At 37.7% G+C, this 17,651-nt stretch overlaps 1 protein-coding gene across 2 annotated transcripts in view; it reads left to right on the forward strand.

The window, feature by feature from the left end:
- Positions 1-17,651, forward strand: part of LOC149311278 (protein MMS22-like) — a 103,187-nt gene that overhangs the window by 5,915 nt on the left and 79,621 nt on the right. For both annotated transcript variants that reach the window (XM_089530699.1, XM_089530700.1), the window contains exons 5-11: positions 2,940-2,986; positions 4,523-4,610; positions 4,699-4,876; positions 5,919-6,012; positions 11,605-11,735; positions 14,860-14,973; positions 15,791-15,970. In XM_089530699.1, coding sequence (XP_089386825.1) covers positions 2,940-2,986; positions 4,523-4,610; positions 4,699-4,876; positions 5,919-6,012; positions 11,605-11,735; positions 14,860-14,973; positions 15,791-15,970 — 832 coding nt within the window. The remainder of the gene's footprint in view (positions 1-2,939; positions 2,987-4,522; positions 4,611-4,698; positions 4,877-5,918; positions 6,013-11,604; positions 11,736-14,859; positions 14,974-15,790; positions 15,971-17,651) is intronic.

Below are 17,651 nucleotides of genomic sequence, written 5' to 3' on the forward strand. Positions count from 1 at the left end.
GCAATTAGACACAACTTTGTTCCCTGTCATGGTTGAATCTACTGTTCATCTGTACCTCTAGGAAGAGTAGAACATAGTGCGGTACACAGTGCAAATGGAGGAATTGTAAGGCTATAAGTGCCTGTGAACATATATTTCCAAATCTGTAACACTCACCTTCTGGACCTCACATTCACTGCAGATCACTTCTGATTTACCATCCATTTCTTCTTTTCTTTTGGCACCTGCTTTATGTAGTGTCCTCTCTCCTTAACTTCTTCTCTGTATCTGTAAACCTGTTGCAGCATAGTCTTGGCCCTTGGTATATTTTTCTCCAAGAGACCTGAAATGGGGCACCAGTAGCTTAGTTGGTAAAAGATACAGAGGCAGGTGTACATCTGGAGGACCATATTGTGATTAGTTTGCCTCAAATCCAATCTTGGGAGAAAAGCAGGATGTAAAGCCAACAAGCAGACCAATAAATGTCCTCATTGGCTGCTTGCCAAGAATTTTTGAGTTCTTAATCATTGCTGGTATGCTGTTTTAATATTAGATAAATTATTTTTACCTCTTGTCATCATTCTGTCTTTTTCACTTGACTTTTAACAACACTTAAATGGTTCTAAATACAAAAGCACATTGTTGATGACATTTCTGTGTGGTATCTATATATGTCCATCTGCAGAAAGTACATTTTCTTCTGAGTAAATGAGATTACAATGGAACTAACTTCATGTGTATAACCCTTCCTTAGTCATATTGTCAATTGCATGGGTGGCATTTTGATTTTCTTAAAAAAAAAAAGGTTAATGATGTCTGAGAACTTCCTCCTACTCCATTTCTGTACGATCCATATAAAGTTTTATTGTGATATAGTTACTCTTGATTTGTACTCAGTTACTGTACCTTAGCTACCCTATAGACAGTTTTTGGTAGTTTCCAGATGCCACATGTTTGAAGGCCTTTGTTTTTAAGTATATCCTTTTTCTTGCTTAGGTTTCTTGCTTTTCGTGCCTTCAAAATCCCCTATCAACTTATGGTGACCCCATGAATTTCACAGAGCTTTCTTAGGCAAGGAATACTCATTTTTGCCCATTCCATCCTCTAAAATCTACAGTACCTGGTTGGTATTCACTTCTGGTCTCCCATCCAGGTACTAATCAGGGCTAACCCTGCTTGGCTTCCAAGATCAGTCATGACCTGGTACCTTTACCATTTATTTACTTAGTTCTTACAGCATTGCTGATTTTTTGTTTTGGATTTTAAAAAAATTATTTAAACTCTGATCTGAAGGATATTCTTAGGTCCTATCATGTCAGTCCCAGAAAATCAATATAAAATATGCAGAGTGATTTATTAATGGGCTTTCAGGCTAAACTTAACTTGATACCAGGGTAGACTTAAAATGTGGCTATCTGGGACTAGACAATTGTAGTAATTTGTGTGGAATGGCAGCCTTTGTTTCCCACTTAAGAAGATGGCTAAATAAAATTGAAATCTTGATCTGTGCTGCAGCATGCATACAAGAAGTTGCTTAACACTTTTAGTGGCTATGCTGTTTTCTGTGATGTCATTTTGACAATTCCTGGAGAGTCTGCCTGTCAAAACTAAGTGCTCAGTAACTTGCTCCAATATCAATGGAAGATTATTAGGCTTTCATAAAGTTTGCTCTTTGAAGTGAAATAGGATTAAATTTTGTTTGCCTCATTCATTGAGTTTTCAAAAATGACTTTGGGGGATTTTGTGTCTGTGTGCGCGCGCATGCGGGTACACATACACATATATCGGCATGGATTAATTTACAGGTATGTTAATTGTTAGTTTGTGGGTGAGTAGGAGAATCTAAGTTGTTTAAGGGTGAAAATGTCTATGAGACATTACTTCTTGCAACTAATTCCAAGAAGAATTTGCTGGGGGAGAACTGAAGGCACGTGGGTTACACTTTGCTTTTCTCTACTCACTGAATCTAATCTGCAAATGCTGTCCTCTTCTTGCCCCTTGTAGCCATTTTATATTTTTGCCAATTTTCTCTTCAGCCAGACTCTGGAAACAAACCTGCTGAGAAGGGGGTATGCCTTTGCAGAGGGAGATTTCTGCCATAATTGTGTCTGTGGGCTGGTGAACTGTATAAATCAGAGTGGAAGGGAACAAAGTGAGTGTGTTTTCAATGAGGTCCCCCAGTTTCTGAAATATTTCTGCTTTTCACTAGGTGGTAATATGGACTGTAGTTTATTGGATTCTTGTGGATGGGGTTCTTTTCATAAATTGTATTCGCCCTAGAGTGAAATCAACTTTCCTTTTACTTCTAGTCTTGACCATAGCTATCTATTTAGCATCTCTATTACTATTAGATGAGGCTTCGTTTCAGAATAGTTTGACATTTGAAAATTGCATGTACTGCAAAATGGATCTGCCTGCTTATTAACTGGCATTTCCTGTAAAAGGCACCTTACACCTGTTCTGTATGATTAGCTGTGGCTGTCAATTTGTTTGAGTAAAGTTGAAGATTTGGGCAATGCTGCAGCCTGGTTACAAAAAGTTGCATAACCTTGTTGGTGACTCTGCTGTCACAAGTCAATTTAATAGTACCTAGAGGACTGGAAAATTCATAGTAGATGCTTGGTGACCTCTGCAAAGTCTATGTTGAGGACATTGGGTTGGGTCCAAACTCCAAATCCCATCAAGAATGCAAAGGCTCTTTGTGAAGAATGCTGGGGTATAGGCCTTCTGGTGAAGAAGTAGCCAAGAGAGCCATCTTTTCCAATCCCTCTGAAACCCAGAGAACCACCTCCAAATCCAATCCTTTGTCCAATTTGGTTACAACCATTGATTGACTTTTTAACCCCAGTGTGCTGAAGCTGCTCATTTATTTCTGTGAGACAAAAATGTTGTTCAGATTCAGAGTTTGTTACTTGTATAAATGTGTTTCTAAAAACATCTCCCACTTTCCTTTTGGATAGGCAGCAAATCCACAAACTGGAAAATCTCATTCAATTAAATGACTTTGGTAAGTTTAAAAAAATATGTATGTTTGGCAGTACTTCTAGAGTTTAGAAAAACACCTTCATTTTAAAAAAAATGTAGCTTGTCTTATTCTCATTTTAACCTGAGGAGGAGATAGAGTAATAATATGACAGGCGTAAGACTTAAGTTGCTCTGTGTTGTGTTCATGAAATTACTCGCAAGATTTAGCTGTTTAAAACTGTGAGTCTTTAAAAAAAATAAATATTGTGCAGTTACAGCGATCACAATAAACCAGCTGGAAAAAAACTTTGCCTCTCCCCCCAAAAAAACCTGAATGTTGATTTTGGTCTCTCCTCAAACATTTCTAATTGATGTATTAGCTAAACTGATGACAAATATTTGGAATTTTAGAATCTTTTTCTTCTGCCAATTACTCTAATTTTCACATTCTAAGTAGGCAAGTATAAAATTATAAAGAATATTTATAAATGTTCTTATAGGTAATATGACAAACCCAAACTCTCTACTGCTTCTATGATTGTGTTGAATGTAGCACCAGCAGAGGGAATTTCAGAGCTTAGGTTGCATTTACAACACAATTAGTTACAGTTCCAACACACACACACACACACACACACACACACACACACACACACACACATTTTTAAAAGTAACTGTCTTGTTTTTCAAAAGTACCTGAAATTGTGTCCTCTGGGTTACTTTTAAAATAGGCCATCAGAATGCTATAAACCCTAGCTTGTGGTGCAGAACACAAAGTTCCCTATACAGTAATTTTAAAAGTAACTGAAACTGTTACACCATGATGAGTGAAATTATTATGGTTACATTACAATCATAGTGTAAATAAGTTACATCCCAATTGTAGCAAAAAGAACTACAGTAGATTTACAAGTAACTGATTAACTGTAACTAGTCTCTTCTCACCTCCAAATTGGGGCTGGGAAGCCTGAGATGTCTGCTGAGCCACAGCTTCCTTGCCCAAACTCCATTCTTACTTTAGCTTTTTCATGCAATTCTGTTGCCATTTTTTTTCTCCAAAGTTGTTTTTCAGAAAGATGCAATGTGGACATTCTGGCTGCCACCAATTACTCCATATAGTGAGCTGGAACAGAGAATAGCTGTGTTAATCTGTTACAACAAAAACACTGAAGTGGTTTTCTGACACGTTAAAGGCTGACAAACTTTATTTGAAGTAGACTTTTGTGGACATCAGAAGACTTCATAAGTTCCAAATTAGTGGAATGTTTCCATGCAGCATACCACTAAATAGATTGGGTTTCTCCATGGTTTTCTCCATGTCATGATAGAGTTGTTGGGAGTGTGTTACTTATTTAAATGGCCGTTTGTTCATCTCTACATTTCTGGAACAGAATTCAATGCAGAGATGACCTAATAAATAAGAGACATATTTTTATTTTGCAAGCAAGAAAAGTTAAGGATGTTCCATCAATTCTAATTCATGTTGTCTTCCTTTTATGACCGTTTGCACTAAGAGTGTTTCCCCTGTGGCATTAGTATAGCATATAAAAGGTCATACCCTTAATTGTCTTATTATCAGGTCAAGCTGCACACCTTCACTGGGAGGCCCATAATATCAGAAAGCAGTGTACTGAATTTCTACAGTATGTGAAAATGTTCATCTTCAGGTGAGCTATTAGGAAATAGTTCTTTAATTTTCTCTTGTTTATTTAGTGATGTTAATATGATACAACATATATTAATGCATTTATTCAGGTATCTGGAACCATATGGAATAGAAGAGGATGAATTAATCCATCCATATCAGAAACAAGAAACACAGCTGCCTTCCTTGCTTGTTGAGGAACTCCATTCTTTGACGCTGCATGCTGGACATTTACATGAACTTCCTAGTTGTGTTTTGGGAGCATTCACCATTCTGCCTCAAGCAAAGGTTTTAATTGTTTTTTGGTTGTTTATTTGTTTTTTATGTATAAACATGTTAGGGGAAGCAAAACCAGGCTAGGCAGCCACATTGGATGTGGGGGCCAATTCTCTACCCCTGCATCCCATACCAGAAGGTCCAGAAGTCCACTTCTCATTTTGAGAAGAAAATAATAATGTCCAAAGAGCATATGCAACCTACGTAAAAGGTAAATTTCCTGTCCTGTAGGCTTCCATGTGCCCTTTCACACTACACTGTTGTGGCTTCTAGGCTGCATCTTAGGGAATCCTGGAGTATAGTTTTTTACCTTATTGCTGTGGCCCTTCATCTGTAGTTTGCAGAGGTGCTAAAGATTTCTGGCTCACAATTCTAAATACCCCCTATTAAAAAAGCAAATCCCAGGATACTGGGAGGATGTTAAGCGTAGCAGTAAAAGTGGAATTGTTATACTATAACTGTGTTGTCTGAAAAGGCCTTACAGGAAGCAATTCACACAGCCTGGAGAGTGAGATGGTCAGGGGCAGAAATGTGTTTTACTCACCCCAAGTGTAAGCCAAAACGGTGGACCATTGTTAAAAAATGAATGTCATTCATACGTATCCCTTAGGTTAGTAAATGACCAATGGATCTAACCCACCATATGATCAGTCCCAGTTTGATCCGTGAAAGGATCAGTGGGAGGCTTGCAGGGTACATTTCCCTATGTCCAAATGAAAAAGCAGGTGGAGTAGAGTATATCCAGGTATCTCTCATCAGCAAGATAACTCTGATCTAGTTACAAAGACCAGCAACACATGGAGAATTTCCATAGTTATCTCCAGTAATTGTTGCAGACCTATCCTCTGACAAACAAAAGTGTTATTGAAGAAGCAGTCTGATGAATTTTGATTCCATTTGTAACACATCAAATTGAAAAAGCAAAAGTCAGTTTACAGTTCTGCATTCCAAGTCACTCTTTTTCAACTGTAGAAGGAATATTAGCTTACAAGCAGTCTTTTTTGTATATAATTGACAATTTCTCTTTCTATCCCCCCCCCTTTTTTTTTTCTAGTTATTTCCACCTTCGTGGCATTTGCTGCATCTTCACTTGGACATCCATTGGTCAGTGCTGGAAATTCTTCATCTTCTTGGTGAAAAGATGCCAAGTAGGTCTGCTTCTTGCCTGTTCTGCAATCTTAGTGGGTTTTTTCCCCAGAGGTTACATTTCTTTCAGTCAATGTGCATGTGCAAATAATTACTAAAACAGTAGCCTAGTAGGCTGCCAATAGCCTAGTAGAGACACCAAATTATAGATTACTGTGTACTCTCCATTATTTTCTCTATATTCTTTTCAGGTTGGTTGTTTTGTCAGTTCAATGTTTCTTCACTCTTGATCACTTTCTGTGATTTTTTTTGGCTTTTTATTCCTAGCACAGTCTTATTCTAATCCCCAGGTTACATCCTAAGAGGATTTAGTATTTATTTATTTAGTTGGGTTTTTAGCTTGCCTCCCTCAGTAGAGGCATTAGGGTTAGTGTGAGGGAGTATCAAGGACCGCGTGCTAATATCCTCATCTCTTGCTTTTTCTACCAGACTGAAGAGACTGCTTTCTTGTGCAATCTGGAAAAGGCACACTTCAAAGGGTTGGTTATGTTGAGCACTCAGTTGAGGTTAGCTGAAGGACCATACAAACATGTCCAGGTTTTGAAATCTTCACAGGAAGTGCTAATCTCAGATCTGACCTTTTTCCCAGGCACATCTGCTGAGAATGCAGGAGAGAGCCTTTTCAAATGGCTTTTCCAAGGCTCTGGAACTCCTTTCATAGAAAAGCTAGTCTGACTTATTTTGTTTTGATAGGACTTTGGGAACTGACTATTTATGGGGAAAAGCTTTTAATAATTGTTATTTAAAAGTCCTCATTGTTACTAAGAGTCCTTTTCTCATTGTGTTATTCAACCTTGCCAATTTCAAAATAAGATCCCTGTTAAAAATGAATTAGCTATCTTGCTATTCAGCTGCAATCCTAGGCACATTTCCCTGTTAGTGGGGTTTGTTTACAGCTCATATTTCTTACTTTCATATGTATATTTTTAAAAAGTGTTCATTGATAATTTATGTTTCCACTTTTTCTGTGTTTTTATTGATGACATATTTTAATTGTATCTGTTCTTAATTTTTGTAAACCTCCTTGAGTCCCAGAATTGTGAAGAGGGCAAGATATAAATTAATGATAACAGTAATAATAATTCTATCATCTATAAGAGATTTCTCATTCCTATATCAGCAATAAATTCATTTCAGTAGTCATCTATTTCATTCCAGTTGTTCAGTCATCTTTCTAGTCTCAGATCTGTATATACCATGACATTTTGATCAGTTAATAACGGAATCCATTCATCTATACCTGTCCATCACATATCACTCAATTTACCCTTCTCTTTTCATGGCAAAACTCAATTTCTAAAACAATTAAAAGGTCATGGCATCTGTCTAGAATATATCTTAAACCAATTAACGTGTATTTTTTGTCCTATTGATTTCAATGAAAATTCTAACCTATTGCTTTGTGTAAGCATTTTTTATCTGACCCATTTTGGTAAAATGTCCTTGCAAATGTGCCAGCTTTTTAGTGTTCCAGCATAACGCTGAATTTAATTTATGAATAAAGGTGGAAGCCAACATCATCATTATATTTCAAATCACAGCACCAACAGAGACACATTGGGAAGTTTATCTATTAGTTCATATATACACACTCCAGAATGTGGAGAAAATACTGGAGTCAGTATCTCCTACTTCTACCCTGTTGTTCCAAATCCTAAATGTACTGAAATATCAAAACTTGACTTGGTAAGTATTCTTCCCAAACTTTCAGGCCACTATAGGCAATAAGAATACTTTTTTAAAAAGCCTTGTTTAACAGGCTCTATTTTAAAATGACCGGTGGCAGCCAGAGACCATTCAGTGTGGATCTTGAAGTCTGTCAGTCTTAGCTGCTGAGTCCTATCCTCCTTCCACAGCTTCCTGTCCATCTCATAAAACTGAAATATTTAAGCACATATAAGAATTAAGTTTTAACTGTGCAGTATTTACTCTGCATGTTTAGTCAGAAATAGCTCTTCACTTGTGTCAGTCACATGGGACTTAATCCCAGAGAAAGGTGCCTAGGATTGCAGTTGAACAGCAAGACAGCAGAACAGAATAGTACTCTGCAACAGTGTCTAATTTTTAATCCTATTGTTTTTATTACATACAGACGTCTACTGTTTTTTTTTAATTTTAAAGGCAAGATCTGCAGCACAGTGTTGCAACATAGAAAACTATTCTTTTTTCCTCCTCACCCAAATGTTGACATTTGCCCCTCAACAGCTAGTCAGCATTTAGTTCTTATTGAGCTGTCCCCCCCCCCCTTTTTTTTTTTTTTTTTTTTGGATTGCTATATATCTGGCAGCGTTCCAAAGCCTGCTGATACCTTCCATCTGTGCCTGGGTGATGCAGCTTTCACATGGGATGAGGAAGAAAATAATAATTTGTCTAGCTTATGCTGCCACATAAATTTGAGGCAGCCCATCTCAGGTCCAAAATGTCAAAGTAGCAATGGTAGTAATTGAGGGCTTTGTTACTGCAGTTAACTGAATTATTGTACAGCCAGTCTGCCATATCCACGGATTTATTATCCGTGGATTCAAGCATCCACGTCTTGAAAATATGTTAAAAATATATCAATGCCAAAAAACCCTAACTTTTATTTTGCCATTTTATATAAAGGACACCGTTTTTCTGTCCTATTGTATTTAATGGGACTTGAGCATCCATGGATTTTGTTATCCATGAGAGGTCCTGGAACCAAACCCCAGCAGATACCAAGGGCCCACTGTACTACACAAGCACACCACTTTTAGCAACAGAGGATATTCTTCTCAGTGCTGTGGTATACACACCATCTTAAGATACAGTACTTGGGTGTGCCAGAATAGACTTGTGTGTACTTGTTTTTTATAGTTATAATTACAGTCCTTTTGGGTGGTGTAAAGCTCTAGAGCAGGAAGGTCAAATCTCGCCATATGAGGAGACTCAACATACATGTCTTAATCCAACCGTGTTCATTTCCACTATCTTTTGTCTGAAGACAACAAATTGGTTTGTACTGTTTTTTGTTTCTTTTTGGTAGTTTTGCTTTCTATATACTGTTTCCAATCCCAAGTAATAAAGTCTTTGTTTACTGCCCTGTAGATAATCTCATTTGCAGTTTAATCTTCTCACCATTTTCTTAGCTAGAAACAATAGATACATATTTTAGTCCTGTAGCAAGCTTTACATAGTTTCTGACAATGGAAATAAGTTTTAGAATAGTAGTTCATTGTTAACTGCCTTCAAGTTGGCCCCAACCCATAGTACCCTGTAGATGAGACATCTCCAAGCCCCCCCCCCCCATCCTCCACTGCTCTGCTCAGTTCCTGTAGATTCATGTCTGTGATCTTCCTGATTGAGTCTATCCATCTGGCATATGATCCAACACTCTTTCTGCTGCCCTCCACCTTTTCAAGCATTAATGTATTTTTGAGTGAGCCAGGCTTTCTCATGATGTGGCCAAAATACAACAGCCTCAGTTTCATCATCTTGATTTTCAAGGGGATTTCTGGTTTGATCTGTTCAAGGACTTATTTGCTTGTCTTTTTGGCTGCCCACAATATCCTTAGCACTCTTCTCCCGTACCTTATCTCAAATTAGTTGATTATTTTCTTATCCGTTTTCTTCACTGTCCAATGTAGGAATACAGTGGCTTGGATGATTCTGACTTTAGTGCTCAGTTTTATGTCTTTACACTTTAGAGTCTTTTCTAGTTCTTTCATAGCTGCCCTTTCCATCCCTAGTCTTATTTCTTGACTGCAGTCACTTTTCTGATCAATATTTGATGCTAGGCACAGGACTCTTATCTGCTTCTATTTCCTCATTGTCTAGGTTGAATTTATGTATTTCTTCCATGGATGTTATTTTAGTTTTCTTTATGTTCAGCACTAAATTTGCCTTTGAATTTTCATCTTTGACTTTCTTTAGTCATTGTTTCAAGTCTATCATGTTTTCTGCTAGTAATATGGTGCCAACCATTTATCTATGGTCTAAAAAACACTGCAGAAATAATCTAGTTTGAGACCGCTTTAACTGCATGGCTCAGTGCTAGTGAATCCTGAGAATTGGAGTTTATTATGGCACCAGAGCTCTCTGGTAGAGAAAGCTAAATGTCTCACAAAACTACAGTTCCCAGAATTCCCTATCATTGAGCCAAGGCAATTAAAGTGGTCTCAAACTGGATTATTTCTGCAGTGTGTTTTGGACCTAAGCTTGTTGACATTCCTTCTTCCTGTCTTCATTCCTTCTTATTCTGAGTCTACCTGCTATTCTTATGAGTACAAATTCTATTTTTTACCATAAAATTTATACCTTTATTCTTAATTTCATAACTTTTACACTGAGTAAACTTTTATGTACTGTTTTAAATTACATATGTTAATGTCCGTAAATTAATATGTTCAGATTTGAAAAAGTAATTAACATTGCCTATAATTGGATTTTCCTCAGAGTATCAAACCTCACCTTGGATTCTGAGATGGCTTGAAGGGAGAAGCAGGATTATTATTTTTATAGGTTCAGAGAAGAAATGGCTATGGTTATTTATGGTTATTTATGACTGAACAGTCGAGGTTACCACATGGACACGAGAGCAGTGAGGCAGAAAGCCGGAAAAAAGCATTGCTGGCTCTAATTCAGGCCTCTCCATCCAGCTTGTTGGTTCTTCTCTTATTCAGTTCCATTTCAGGTCCCCTCCCCTCATAGTTTTTTACCTTATTGCTGTGGCCCTTCATTTTGAATCAGTGCACCTGCTGAAAGTAGGTGGCCTTCAAGTGGCCTTGAAGTAGATGGCCTTAGGTGGCCTTGAAGAAGAAAAAATGAATTAACTTATAACTGAAACCAGTGTGCATGATGTCTGCACATTCAGTGTTCTGATGATTCTTTGTCTAGGGAAGGGTCTGTCCTCCATATTAGTGTGCATTAATGAGATGGAGAAATGTAGGATATGTCTACGTCCCAAGTAGCTTAGCTGGAGAAGACTTGAGAACCTGATTATTCCTTATGTAGAATTTCCCCCATATTCTCTGTGGACAAACAATAGTACATTGGTTAAGATCCCCTTTTAAATATCACCTCAACAGAGCTTGGAAGAAGTCGGCTGGCTGGGGGATTCTGGTATTATAGTCCAAAACCGTAATTTTTCCAAGCTTTGTGGTAAAGCTTGATTTGTTTTTGAATCATTGTGGGAGCAGACATGTCATTAAAATCAGGCCAATGTGGTGTAGTGGTTTGAGTGTTGGACTGTGACTGTGGAGACCAGGGTTTGATTCCCAGCTTGGCCATGAAATTCACTGGGTGACCTGAGCCTTGTCACAGGCTCTCAGCCTCAGAGGAAATGTTGCCAAGAAAACCCCAGGACTTAGGGTGACCATAAGTCAGAAGCTACTTGAAGGCCCACAGCAACAATAGGGCTGTGGCACTAATCTAACTTTACATTGTAGTATTTCCTTTCCTTCAGCCAAAATGTGATGCGATCAAACTAGAAGTAAATTCAGAGTAAATAATTTTTTCCTTATTAAATTTTCTTTCGATTAAATTGAAAATGCCTGACTTGGTTCTTATATTGTGAAGTCAATATTATTCATTATTAAAGAATGAACTCCTCTCCTTTTATTTATATTTCCTAGGGCAAACTGTGTATGCTCACAGGTTTACAAATTTAACAGGTGAAAATTTGACCAATGTAAGTTTATTTGAAGAACATTGTGGAAACCTCTTATATGATCTGATAAGTTTGTCAGCAAACAGATACACAAAGGTATATTTATTATTATAAATATGTTCTAATATTTCTTAATTGTGTGATTGAATATGTTGGTGTACTGAATTTCTTTTCCAGCTGAATTTAACTTCCCATTGACTTCTTATACCTTACTCCCACAGTGAAATTTTCCTTCAGTCTCCAGATCTCTAGCACTGTAAGACAGTGAAAATTATTCATGCATAATTTTTCTTGTTCACATTCCCTTGGTAACTTTGCATGCCTCTTTTTCTTTGGATGCCTAAACTATATTTCTAAATGCTCAACTGACATTACTGCAATGCTAAAAATTTGAGGCCCAAAGGAATTTTTTTATTTCAGGACTCTGCTTCTCACTTAAAAAGAACATTATGATGATTTTTAATTTTGCCTCTATGTTAGCAATCTAATCTCTTTCTTTGAGCACCTTTTAAAGTTTCAAAACATCTTTTCTCATACACTCCATTTTGTTCCCAACCTGCTACCTTCATTTGTTCAAAACTGCACACATTTTAATAATTTGTAATAAATAGGGGAGGTAACTGAATTGTGTAAAGGGTGCACCATTGAACATCAAACACTGTGTAGTTACACCTGATGCCATATTGTGTGAAAGTTGTGTGTTTTAAAAATGTTTTATGAAAATGGGAGTGGTATCCATTTACTGAATGTGACTGCAATACCACCTGCTGGTGGATCAAGGTAAAATCAATTTCATTAAAGATGGCAGACTAACAATTCATGAAATATTACACTATTTTGGAACAGAAGTGGTGATTTTGTTCTATTATGTGCGGTACTGGAGTTCTTTGTTAGATGGTGACAGAAATCTAGTTAGTTTGGATACTTTTTTTTATTTAGCCATAATCTGCATGCTTTCATCTGAATTTTCATGAATGAAATGCATATGAAGCCAATGCTACAAAAATGTTCCCATATGGAACAATTCTTCATTGTCATGAAACTTGAAATTCTAGAGTTTACTTTTTGAATATGTGTTTTATATATATTTTAAAAAAGAGTTGAGGACCTTCCACAACAGCAGAGTTGGATGGGATCTTGGCAATCATCTAGTCTGTGATGATTGTAGTCAATGTAGTCATTGTAGGATCCATGGTGCAGGATGCACCTGACACCCAGCCATCCATGTACCAGGGACCTGTGCCATATTTGTGCTCATTAGTTATAACTTTTTCTTTGCTGGAAACTCAAGGTGGACTGACAGCTGATGGTCTTCCAACCAGGACTGATCCACAGACCACCATTTTGAGTACCATTGCCTTTATGGATGGATCACAAGCTAGATACAAGCCCAGTAGTGCAATGTGGCTGCTGAAAAAAAAAGTAAATGCAATCTTGAACTGCCTTAATTTATCTGATGATTTTCATCTTACTGGTTTGGGCACAGCATCCCAGCCTTTTGAAATTCTGCTCCTGTCAAATTTTGCTTCTGCCTTCTATGATGCTGAATGTCCATCTTAGAATTGTGTCACCTGCAGATTTGATAAGCAGCCTTTTGTGATTTCATCTAGGTCATCTATAAAAACAAAATAGCATAAGGCTTAGGATAAAGCCCTAGAGCACTCCACTCAAAACCTCCACCTACGAATCCGCCTGGAGGAAGGTCTTGAATGGAGTGCCCCAGAGCTTTGTCATACGCCTATTATTCATTGAATGTAGTTGATAAAGCAGGGACACTGCCACACTACATAGTTATACCTATAGTGTTATTATTCCACTTTAACTACAATTTAGTTTAGAGAGGCGCATGTACAATTTTCAGTCTGAGAGCTCTAGTGCCTTACCAAACTACAAACCCTAGGATTACTTAGGATGCAGCCAGAGTAGTTAAACTGTAATCATAATGTTACAATTGTGTAGTGTGTCAGGGCTCCAATAATGTATCAGACTAAGAATTGTAGAATTCAATATGCATTTTACCACATTGTCATAGTGGATGAAAACCTTATCATGATTTTTACATCAGACTGACTGGTGAGTTGCCTGGACCCATCTTATTTTGCTATCATTAGAAAATGGGGGTTACATTTGCCTGCTTCCATGTTTCCAGTCCTTCACCTGTTCTCCAGGAATTTTTAAAACTTGTAGGCAATAGCTCTAAAATACTGTCCAGAAACTGCTTGAACAGGTAAGGATGCAGCTCATTAAAAATAGTGAGATGTTTTCTGACTGTCTCAATCTACTTTGATCTCCCTTCTCCTCCCCTTGATCTTCTTGCTCCTGATTTATCACACCGGGGTTAAAACGTTCCCCAGTGCGTTCTAACGTGCACGCGCGGGGGTGTGCACGGAGCATGATAGGAACCCGATGGGGCCCAGAATGCTACTTTACCGCACAGCAAAACATTGTCGCCGTTGCCGGGCGTTCCCATCGCGTTCCCATTCAGTCCCAGGGGGCACGATTTTGTGCCCCCTGGGACTCAATGGGAACGCCCGGCGACGGCGTTCCGCTGTGTGGTAAAGTAGCGTTCTGGGCCCCAACACATTCCGTGCGCGCCCCCATGCATGCACGTTAGAACGCACCGGGAAACGTTTTAACCCCGATGCGATAAACTTATTAGTTTCCCCCTTCTCTTTCCTTCTGTGTGTGTATATATATCGTTCAAACATTTGCAAACTTTTGTTCATTTAGAGCTGAGCTGGACAACTGTGCACAAGAAGGGACCAGTTTTTGCTCCCATGACCACTACCCCAACACCTGCACCTATATTTAGGTGCACCATCAGTAATATCACATCACTCCTGGACACCATTTTTGGAACTGGGGAAACAGAAAAGCTAAAATACTCCAATTTGCTGGTGAATAGAGGCCATTTAGAGCTACTTTGTGATGGGAAATCACCAAAAAATCAGCCTGAAATTTATTTATTTATTTATATAGCACTGTAGATTTGCACAGTGCTGTACATACAAACAATAAATAGATAAGAGTAAACCTGCCTATGGCGTACAATCTAAGAATCTATTTATTTATTTGCAGGGTTTGGGGGCTCCAGTAGTGGAGGCAGGGCACATAGTGCAAACAATCAGATCCGTGAAGGTGAAACTCACAAATGTGGAAGGTGAACAGTATATAAAATTTTATGATGTGATCTCTACATAAAATAATTTATTTTTCACAGGTAAGGCCTCCTGAAGCTTTGAGCAATTCCCACTACCCTTGCTTTTGTGTGAAGGAGTTGTGGGTTTTACTTATTCATCTTCTTGACCACAAAAATAAAGGGTCCTTCACAGAGGTAAGAAGTTTTGCCATCATAAATAACATTTTATTCAAAGTTTATATTTGAAACATTGTACATACTTATTACCTTATACAATGTATGAACCAGTGTGGCATAGTAGTTTGAGTGTTGGACTCCAAATCTGGAGACCAGGGTTTGTGCCCCATTTTGGCCATGAAATTCACTGGGTGACCTTGGACAAGTCGCATGCTCTCATCCTTAGGGGATGGCAACAGCAAACCTCCTCTGAATAAATCTTGCCAAGAAAACCCTATGATAGGGTCACTTTAGGGCAGCCATAAATCAGAAATGACTTGAAGGCACACAACAACAACAACCAGCCATGTAGAATAAGCTCTAATCAATATCTATAGTACATGGAATTGCTCTGTTATTCTCCAAAGAAGAAATTAGAAGAATCTAGAGAATATTTTTATTTTGTTTTGTTTTTCTGTGTGTTTATGTATGTATGATTGACATATACAAACCCATAAAGCAAAATATCCAAAGGTATATTTTTCTTGTGAGTTTAAAAGGTTCTCTTTGTGGACATCCTAAGGTGATACAACTCAGTTTCATAATCTACTGTTCATAGTCTACTAGGTGGCACAAACTAGATGTCTATCAGGGAAAAGTAAGGCAGGAAATAGGTAGGGTGGGTGAAATGTATGGGCTTTGATTTAGATTTCCTGCATGGCAGGGGGTTGGACTTAATGGCCCTTGCAGTCTCTTCCAACTCTACGATTCTATGATTCTATGTGGATGTGTCATTTATAAAAATCAATATTTTTGCTTTGTTTTTTAAGTTGGATGTCTTTGTTCTTTTTTGTAGTCTTTCTGGAGTTGGTTGAATAAAATTCTGAAGTGTGTATTTGAAAAAAGCAATGGTACAGAAGAAGCATCTTCATTTGAATCTATTCTGTGCAATGATCCATTAAGTTTTAGTTGGTGGATTATAACTCACCTGGCATTACTGTACAACGTTGACCGAAATGGGCATGTAGACAAAGAGGTAGGATCCTTCTTTTTCATTCAAAAGTATTGCTAAATAGCTGGTCCCCTGAATTAAACTGCAATCTGTTGCCTAAACCTGGGGAAACTTTCAAACTCTCAACACCATTTTCACTGGGTAACCCCACCACTTTTTATAATACATGTAGTAAAGGAAATTAGAAAGAGGTAAGGCAATAGATGGATTTCAAGATACAGGATAGTCTTTTTTTTTTTTGGCAGATTAACATGCAGATTCATGTGTGCTACTTGTCAGAGTGTTTATAATGTAGTTGATGTTATTTGTTGAATATTGCTACTGTTGTTCTCTGTGAATTCCATTCTCAGGCCTTGCAGATGGTCTGAAAGTGACAAAAATACACAGCAGTCTCTTCCTCAAGTACAGCTTTTTAGTGAGAGCCTGAGACTTCCTGGGCCACCTTATTCCCTATTTTCTATCAGGCTGTTCTATCAGTGATCTTCAGCATTACAAGTTAATCTCCAAAAGTAATCAACTCACTATATCCTTTTTTGAATCCATATTTCTATGATTATGCTCACACAAGCTGGAGATCAGAATTCTTGAAAGTTCAAATTTTTGTAAAGGTTCTCTTTTGGTTGTCTGAAGGCTCTGCACATTTTCTACAAGGAATCAGATTCTTTGCCATTTCCAAGCTTTGGTAACTCCTTTGTACTCATAAGCTAGATTTTTGTGTCTAGTCTCTCAGTTGAGAAAAATGAAAATTGCAACACAAGTTTATGGCTGACTTTTAACCAAAAGCTTTCTTAATGCCAGAGAAAAATACTTGGAACGATACCCATGGCTGCATTGGTATGTCACGGATCTTTTTAGCTTACATATGTTGCTTTTTTGCCTCTTAACTGTTATTGAGAACTATGTGTCTTCTTGTCTAACTGTGATCATGATATGAGAGAAAGGCGTGCATATTTCTATGCCACCTAGCAAAGGTCCCCTCAGGTTATCTGTGGTGGATTTTAATTTCTGTCAATTTGTCTTCCATTTTTGAAACCTACTGCTCTGCCTCTAAGGTTTGAACTGCTTGAAGAGGGCACTGAGATTTTGACAAGGGAGAAACTAGATTTGTAATGCATATTGTTGTGGTTTCAGGCTAATAAAAATGTAAGGATCCCTGGATTCTGAAAGTTTTTTCTAAAACTTTTGTGAGTGAAATCCATGCAGCACTTAGAGTGTGTATGTAGTATGGTTGATCTGGTTAGTGTAGAGAGGCAGATTTAATTGGAAAGTGGCCAGATTTTTTTTTCTGAACAAAAATATCTAATCTTTTAAAAAAACATATGAAGGACACATAGATCATATATGTCTTTCCTCAACTACAAAACAGCCTGTGTTATCATACCCTTAAAGGCTACATTCATAAATTTTTAAAACCAAACAGAATAGAAACACTACCACTTTTGAACATTGCAGGGGTCAATTTTAACGCTGCTCTGGGCTATTGAAATATTGTCAGAATGACTTCAAGCTAAACATTCTTGCCTTTGAATTGTTTAAAAAGACTACTTTGTAAGATATGCAAAGAGTGGTTTCCAGCTGAGCAGCTTAGCAGCTCAACAGGTGAGCCAGAAGAAGAAACTTTTTTGTGTGTACTGTTAAAAGGGAATGCTACTTATATGTTAAAAAGTTGTAGCCCAAGTTTGTCTCTTTTTTCAGTAAAATGACA

This window comes from Sceloporus occidentalis, unplaced genomic scaffold (assembly GCF_023333645.1).
Source record: "Sceloporus occidentalis isolate IW3139 unplaced genomic scaffold, rSceOcc1.0.p SCAF_6, whole genome shotgun sequence".
In the NCBI taxonomy this organism is placed as follows: Eukaryota; Metazoa; Chordata; class Lepidosauria; order Squamata; family Phrynosomatidae; genus Sceloporus; species Sceloporus occidentalis.